Source organism: Orbicella franksi, chromosome 3 (genome assembly GCF_964199315.1).
Source record: "Orbicella franksi chromosome 3, jaOrbFran1.1, whole genome shotgun sequence".
Lineage (NCBI taxonomy): Eukaryota > Metazoa > Cnidaria > Anthozoa > Scleractinia > Merulinidae > Orbicella > Orbicella franksi.
In genome coordinates, this window is record NC_138147.1 from 4901674 (window position 1) to 4910305 (window position 8632).

The 8632-nt window shown below is 37.0% G+C and overlaps 1 protein-coding gene across 2 annotated transcripts in view; it reads left to right on the plus strand.

Moving 5' to 3' along the window:
- The window catches only part of LOC145480814 (von Willebrand factor D and EGF domain-containing protein-like), a 79888-nt gene extending 71260 nt beyond the window's left edge, over window positions 1-8628 (plus strand). The window contains exons 18-26 of one of the 2 annotated variants that reach the window (XM_081459138.1): window positions 1705-1899; window positions 6066-6089; window positions 6169-6192; window positions 6283-6321; window positions 6429-6449; window positions 6575-6601; window positions 7214-7237; window positions 8354-8377; window positions 8478-8628. In XM_081459138.1, coding sequence (XP_081315264.1) covers window positions 1705-1899; window positions 6066-6089; window positions 6169-6192; window positions 6283-6321; window positions 6429-6449; window positions 6575-6601; window positions 7214-7237; window positions 8354-8377; window positions 8478-8527 — 428 coding nt within the window. In that variant the 3' untranslated portion in view covers window positions 8528-8628. Of the gene's footprint in view, window positions 1-1704; window positions 1900-2296; window positions 3278-6065; window positions 6090-6168; window positions 6193-6282; window positions 6322-6428; window positions 6450-6574; window positions 6602-7213; window positions 7238-8353; window positions 8378-8477 lie in introns of those variants that run through there. The other variant, XM_081459139.1, reaches the window with a different exon arrangement.
- Window positions 8629-8632: the final 4 nt, after the last annotated feature.

Sequence of the window (8632 nt, forward strand, 5' to 3'; positions counted from 1 at the left end):
CCTCGTATTAGCGACGACTCACTTGTAAATGATACCAACTGGTTTTTCCATTTTCTTTGTAACCTCCAATTTTTTAGTCTGAAGTCTTTGAAACAATAGCAAAACATGCGTGGTCATTCGACCATCGCATAGATTTTGATAATTCTAGTGTCATCGACAAAGGCTCTTTTCGCATTAGAAAATCTTTGGAGGCTTGTCACACCTCTGCTACCAAGCATGCTGACAATAATTCTAAGCCGATTCCAAACCAGTAGAGTATTCTTTTTAAACAATAGTCACCTAATTTACACATTTTTACTCTGCTTTTATTCTTAAGTTTTTTTATCTCGCCTTTTCTTGCATATATTTTATCATTCTGCATTCCATTTTTATCCGTCGAAGGCTGTAGATTGACAGCCGAAAGCTCATGTTCTTTTTGAAATTTTTAGCCAGCGAACGTTAACGACTCTTTTTAACGAATAAAAGAGTGTAAACCTTTCGATAACGTTGGAAACTCCTCCAAAGTTTTCGGGCGATTCTTAGCAATCTTCGTAAGTCTTCGGGAGATAGATCAATGATCTTTGAAAGTGTTCAGCCAATATTCGAAAATCCTCAGAAGTGTTCGGATGGAAACTTACCTATCTTCGACTTTTTAACAAGTAACTAACAAGTTCTATGCGGAACTTGTGTGGAACAGTGTGGAAGTTACGCTAACAAGTTCTATGCGGTCACATACGGGAAAGGAAAGACTGAAAAATAAACTTTATCTTCGACTTTTTAATTCTGGTCAAAATCGACCTCGGAAGACCGTCGGCAGCCTTCGAGCTTCATCCTACTACGGAAATATCCATTGTAACTGCACTTGTATTAAAACTTTGCTCTCGTGTCTGACAACTGCGAAACCAAGTTCATCTTGGAGCCCAAAAATATATATCGGACTGAAAGTAAGCTATCATTTTTTCAGATTTTGTTTCACTATAGGCTGATGTATGTGTAAATATACCCAGACTCCATAGGCTTCAATATCTCCGGTAACTTGTAGTAGCAAGTGCAAATGGCCTAAAAGAAAACTAAAAATATGGCTTATATTAAGGACAAATTGACAGGAAATTTTTAATCCGTAGAACCATAGTTAATTGACAGAGGGAAATGGTTTGGAAACTTGGCAAAGTTCTTTGTTGTATGTTTTTGTTTGCTATTTTAGGGGTCGACCCTGCACAAAACTCGGCAAAATACAAAAGGTATTACGCCCATAGTTTGTCTATAGGACCGTTCCGCACAGACAAATTCGACAGTAAGCAGCAAATCAGAAACGTGCGTAGACATTGCACTGTAGAAACGTTCGCTTGAAGAAAAAATTACTCCAATTTTTTTCATGGAAAACAACAGCTTTCTATTTTATGGGCGATAGTTTGCCTACACATTAAAAATACAAAAGGCGACGTCGAAATTTTCAAAAAAAAAAAAGGTGATTACTGGACGTGCTTGACACTAGACACGACACGACACGACACGACACTTGACACGTGTTGCAAAGTCGCTAAAAACAGAGAGTTAATCATTCAAAGCTCGAACAAAATGACTTTAAAGAACCATATGCGGTGCTGCACCGCTACTAGTGTAAAATGGTGTTGTTGTTGTTGTTTTTGTTTTAGTTTAGTTTAACTCATGTTATTTCTCTCCATGTGGCTCTTAAAAGTGAAACATTACCTTTTATATCATCAGGAATTTGCATTGATCATGTCAATAACTACACGTGCAACTGCCACGTTGGTTTTACTGGACCTCATTGCGACGTTAAAATCAAGAATTGTGCCAGTGATTCCTGTTACCCAAATGTGAAATGCTTTAAAAACAGCAACACGATTTCATGTGGTCCGTGTCCATTTGGTTTCAGTGGCGATGGAAAGAATTGTGAAGGTAAGTGTGCGTGAATAAAATTATAATACGTTTAAAGGCAACAAGGACGTTTTCAGTCCCGGCCCCACCCCGATATCCCACTCCAACCCCCCTTATCCACCCCTGCCGAATTCAGGCTGTGCTGGGTTAACAGTCGGCTGTGATATAACAGGTGGGAAAAGCTTTAATCAGCTGTTATTAAGACAAGCTTCACGACTTGGCGTTAACGAATCGAGTCATTTAACATCTTTTTAACATCTTCCGCTAGATATCGTAAATTGTCGTTATTTGTTGCTCCATTTCTAAGGATTTATGTTCTGGCAGCCTCCAGAGCAACTACAGAGCTCAGTGCATGGTAGGTTGGCCTTGACACATTTGCAACGACTACTTTTCAACCTTTCTTGCATCCTCTCTTCAGCAATTCACTGCACGCTTTAGAGGCTTCTGGAAGAACAGTCCAGCGGGGTCTTCATCTGTCGTTCTCCGTTTTCCATCCAAAATCAGACGGGGATGGATTGCTCATCAAGGGACGTCCAGATGCGTGCTTGGTAAAGAACTCTGTTAGAATGATTCAACAGGGCATCCTAACAACGGAAATTGTATATAAATGGACTTAACACACGTATAACTTTAAACAAACACGCACCGCTTATTTCCATGTACTATATAAATTAAGCTCTGATATAGCCCAAGTAGAATAACTAGAGCATAGCTTTATGGTAGGCTTTGGTTAGCTAAAAGAAATTGATAAGTGGATTCAATACCAGAAAAGGCTGCGTTAGTTGAAATGTTTCTCGTCTTTTCGCTAAACTGGTTAATTCTTTTCGCGTTGTCCTAACAGGTGTTAACCAATCATATTCAAATTTAGCAAAAACGAAAAACAACTAAAATTTGTGTGTGATAGGTTCTTACCTCTGTTGGGGGAATGTTTTCTAGCGCCCGATTCTTTTTTGTGAAGAGTTCTCGTCGAGCAGTGTTCACATCAGTAGCAAGGCTGGTCCTGTCATAAAGAATCACCACAAAGCGCTGCAGGACATCAAACACAGGAGTGTTGATCTCAAGTGGAAGAAAGGGGCTATCATTCACGAAAAGGAAAGCTTCTGTGGCTTCAGGGTACGCTTTCTAGGCCTCCCACGCAGATTTCTTTCCTTTCTCCAGGAATGCTGACGTAGTGTCAGAACCAATGAACGCGTGAAAAAATGGAGGCGCACGGCATTTCTGCTCGTCCAAATACTCACAAATGGTGTTAACGGAAAGCCGCTGGAAATTCTTTCCCATCCCAAAAGCGACCCAAAAGCTCAATCCAGGCCGAGTTGAAGACAACGTGTGGAACTGCGCAATTAGAATAACAATAACAACTGTGCGAACTAAGACACTTCTTCCCCTCCCCCTCCCCCCCCCCCCCCCCTTATCCAAAGCATTTTTAAGGTGTACGGGAATCCGCGTGTCTCCTTCTTCATGGTGCAGCTACGCATTTGGTTCCTGGGGCAGCTTGAGATGACGTTTTCACCTAAGATTTAAGATGATACAGTCAGTATTAGCGTTCTTCAAGACTTGATGGACATAAAAAGTTTGAACGGTGTCTATATAAAAGATCTACTCAAAAATTGGTTAGCATCTTAGCCGAAGTTATGTAGACAACTTTGTCAGCTGGAAAGGAAGCTGTTTCAACTTTGCCAAACTCTGACAAAGAAGGTGGATACGGCTAATTTTCATGCTTGAAGAACTCTTCACGATCTCTGTCGCGGTGTTGGCTGGCAATATATAAACGACTGTAGAGGTAACGGTCACTTGTTACCGCTGTCAACTTTAAGGACGCTTTGGAGATTTGCTTTGGCTGCTGGCGCTTGAACAATGGCAAGGTATTCTTTGAAATCGTATCGTGAACCGACACAGTCCTTTCATCGATGACGTCTTTTACGAATTTCTTGTACTGGTGTAATCCAGTTTCCTGGACTTTATGCACAGTATCCGCGACAGAAGCATCTGCGCAATTGCGCGTGTCAAGGGCAAGTAATTCAGGGCAATCATCCTCAAAAGGGTTTCCCATTTCTGAAATTGTACTTTAAAGATTCTGGACACGACTTTGAAAGGTTTTCTGTGTAGAAAGTCCTTGTTCGTGGTGTTTGTTCTTTTCATCAACATTTGTTTCACCTTTTAACTGACTTTCGAACTCTTGCAACACACGAGCGGTTTCTGGTCCGGCCACCATCCATCTCCTAAATAAAATTTTGCCATTCCATAACTTTTCGTTTCAATCAAATCATAACCTACTTAAGGTGATTCCCCACATTTGCGTTGCGCATCCTTACTGCGCATAATTTATGGCATCACTAGGCGCGCTCGTGCACGCGCACATTGAAAACATGGCGGATTTGCCTTAATATTGAGTTCTGTCAGTTGAAAAATGGCTATAGCTCACTAACGAGCACGGCGGGCACCCCATTTTTTTCCAGTCGTTTTAATCAACTAATCATTGGCTTTGCGTGAGAAAAGACTGATTCGATTTCTATTGGTGAAAATTGAAGAAATAAGGAAAATAGCAGCTGCACTGTAGTCTTCTCTATTTGCAGTTTGATAGCCGTGGCAAGCAATTTGGTTGCAATATTTTAACAAGGATTCAGCTGTCTGTCAAAATCAAACTTAAAACGTTTACGTGAGTCCGACACAAATATTGACTGTAGTTTGAGGCGTGTTTTCATGAGTCTGGGCTCTCAAAGATTGTACAATAACTTGGAATGCGTTCTTCCAATAAGCATTGAATAATGCTAAAATGGGACATTTTCAATGCCTCACTGCTCCTTAACGAGCATGGGCACCCCCACCCCCCTTTTTATTTTATAATTAAAGTTCTCGTATGATAAATATTCTGTGGACAAAGTTTGGACAAAAATCTATTGACAGTTTTATTTCAAGGGGAATTATCTTAAAACATTTTGTTCTTAAACCATTTTATATAACATCTGGTGATTTCTCACAGTTTTTCATTTATCCCAAGTTATAACGCTTATTCAGAGTAACGTTTATTGAAAACCAGCTCACACATACGGATAAAAATAAAAATCACCGAACTCTACGTTTCTAAAAAACAAATTGACCTTGTTTCACATCATAGCGAGATGAATTTTACGTCATTGAAGGATGAAGTATACAATATGAGGAGTTGTTATCCAACTGCAGCGAATACCGTCCAAATAGCAGTACGAATATACAGCGATGTTGTACAGTAGAAAACCTGTTTGCCGCACAGGTCGGCGCACGCATGCAAAACTGTCATACTCTCCCTCTTTCATTGATAAATTTATTTAGTACAACAATTGGATAATAAATCTTGTATTAGATGTTTTGGTGTGTAGTATCGCTGTATATTTTTACTCGTTGTAAAACTCGTAAAAAACTCGTAAAAATATACAGCGATACTGCACACCAAAACATGTAATTAGATATATATACTTACAGTTTACATATAGTGAAATTCCGTGTAAAACAAGGAGGAACTTCACTCTCAACCACTCCGCTGTCAACCCGGTCACCGGGAGGTAAAGCGCATGTGGTATGGAAACACCGCTGGCTTTTTGTTACCATTTATCGTTTAAAGAAGGGCCGTACATATTTTTTATTAAGTTACAAATAATTTAAATAAAAGGAATTTAGTCAATGTCTTCTCGCTAAGACATTTATGTCATAAATGAGGTGAAATTCATATCGAATTAAGCTTTGTAATGAATACGCATATATGTCGTCTTTTTTCGTCTTTTTTTTTACTACAAAAAGGCATTAAATTTTTACATTTGAGCACAGCTTTATTAAATTTTCATTATTTGTCTTTATTTTACCTATACCAACACTTAATCCACACTGTAATCAACAGAATGAATTATTTCATGGCTGATAATGGCACGCGGCTTTTGACACACCACAACTGAGACTCATTTACAAAAAAATCCCCTCCCCATCGCCCCTGGGGTATTTTTTGGTGGCACCCCTTCTAAAATGATTAGTTATACCGTAAATTATATTTGTGCCAAATTTGGTCCTTTTACGCGTCTTTTCACGATTTTCGTAATTTTCCCACCTAAGAGACCGGACTATTATTAAGAATAGGCAGAACACATGCTTCTGGAATAGGTTTAACCTTTTTTTCCAATCTAATTCATCTTTGGTTTTTTTTTCTTTTTTATTTTCAGCACCGGACATGACTACTACAGATGGTAAGTATGGCATCAGTATTATTATTACTGCTGTCCATTTTTTGTATCTAATTCATGTTTCGTGTTTTGTCCCTTTTAGCACCAGAGATACCTACTACAGATGGTAAGTTAGCATCGACGTCACTTAGAATTGCTTTCTTCTGTACTGTGTTTCATTGCTATTATCTTGAAGTTGTTTTTCTTGCATCTTCAGTTGCAGCACGAGTCACAGGCGTTAAAACAACCACAGATCGTAAGTGTTTTAAAAGTATCATTTAATTTTTTTCAGAATTTTGTATTACAATCAAGTTTAATAACAATATCATTTTTACAATGTCCTTTGTTTCTTTCCGTTGTTAGAACCAGAGACTAGTACTACAGGTAATAAGCCTTTTAATATAGATTTATATTACATTTTTTCTTGTTGTAAGGTATGATTGTATTTCGTTCTGATTTCATCTCTTAACAACTGTTTTCAAGTCATATTTCAAAACATTATTTTCCAGCATCGGAGATGAAAACTACAAATAAAGGTATGTTTATCTCGAATATAACTGGAAATTGCTAAGTATGACAATTTGTGACTAAATTGATAAACATTTTGTTATTTATAATTTGCATTAATTTTTTACTTTAGTTATATCTATATCCCATTCATTTAGAGCCTGAGTAATTATTGAAAGCATTTTTATAGTTCACGCTCGATATATCAAAATTCAAAAATAGCACCGAGGTTTTCCGCCAAACTTTTATATTTGGTAATGGTTTCTTTGTATTAAGTCTCTTGTGGAAATTAACGGGGAACTTTGTAATTTTGGGCAGAAAGCCTCGGAGCCAGGTTATAATTTGATATATTAAACACAGGCATTTTCGCTATCCTTTATTACAAGGGCTTGTTTATTTTCAGCGCCAGAGATACCTATTACAGATAGCAGACCTTTTAGAAAAAATATAACTTTCGGATAGATATTCCTTAGAGTTTCAATTGCTTTAAGCTTCTATACAGTATAATTGTAATTTAATCATTATTGTATATGTTTATCTCATACTTATGTTGTTTCATTTCCAGAACCAGCGATAGCTACTTGTTTTATATTTATGTTATAATTTTTTCTCCTTTATAATAATTGTGCGTTTCACTCCAGCTCCAGAGACAACTACTACGGAAGGTAAGATTAACACGTAGGGGCCAAACCACCCCCCTAATGTTTCATGAAGGCTATATTTGCTTGGTTTGTATATTTCTGAACCAAGTTTGGCAGATGAGCTTTCTTTGTTCTCCAGTTTATTTTAATTTAGACGTTGTGAATTGATGACGTCACCAAAACGTGCTATAATTTGTTGTAAAATCTGATGTAAAGATTATGTCTTTAGAAAGTCCTTTATTTGAGGAGTAAAATGCCGGAAACCATTTTTTGCTATGATGATTACTTTTTGAGATATGGTAAATTAAATATTTTTTTGCTCTCCCCCCAGAATTAGCTTAGCCATACTGTCCTTCTTAAGTCAGTCTTCTCTGGTTTATTTTTTTCAGTTTTTTTCTAGGAAGGCTAATAATCTAGAAAAATAGAAAGCTTGATGTTGTCAAAAATCGTATGGTTTTAAAAATTTGATTTTCGGCTTTTTTAGGATGGTATTAACAGTAAAAAATGGGTGACGTCACAGGTTATGACGTAAGAAAACTAATTTTAACGCAATAACACTAGAGGGATAATTTTTATTCCGATTTTCTTCTTTATTTTTGCTTTAGTCGTCTGGCACATCACATGTGCAACATAGATGCATTTGCTAGAACAAAATTACGGCTCCAATTTGGGGATTTTTCTCAAAAGGGGGACCCCATATTTTGCAGAGTTATTTTTCATATTTAAAAATGCCATATTTAATTTAATTTTTGTGATATGGACAAAATTTTTTCAGGTTTCAACTCCCCTTGATGTGCTCTTTCGAAAACATTGTAAAAAAAAATATGCATATTAAAAATTTCAAAAGTGGCGAAAAACACGACGTCATCACTATGACGTCACAACTTTGACATTTACTGACATTTTTCACGTAGATATAATTGGCAATAGGTCTCCTGCTCATCTACCAAGTTTGGTGCAGAAAGAGTCAACACTTTTTAAGTAATGCGAAATAATGTGAAATACCCAAGAACTTACGAAACAGTTGGGGGGTGGTTTGGCCCCTACGTGAATGTTAACATTACTTGAAATTGCAGTACTTTGTTTTATTTTTGTGTTGTATTTCTTTCTCATTTATAATAATTGTGTGTTTCATTTCAGCTCCAGAGAAAACTACTACAGAAGGTAATATTAATGTTAACCGTATTTAAAAATTGCAGTTCTTTGTTTGATTTTTATGTTATCATTTTTTTCTCTTTTATAATAATTGTGCGTTTCATACCAGCTCCAGAGACAACTACTACGGAAGGCAAGATTAATGTTAACAATCCTTGAAATTGCAGTACTTTGTTTTATTTTTGTGTTGTATTTTCTTCTCATTTATAATAATTGTGTGTTTCATTTCAGCTCCAGAGAAAACTACTACAGAAGGTAATATTA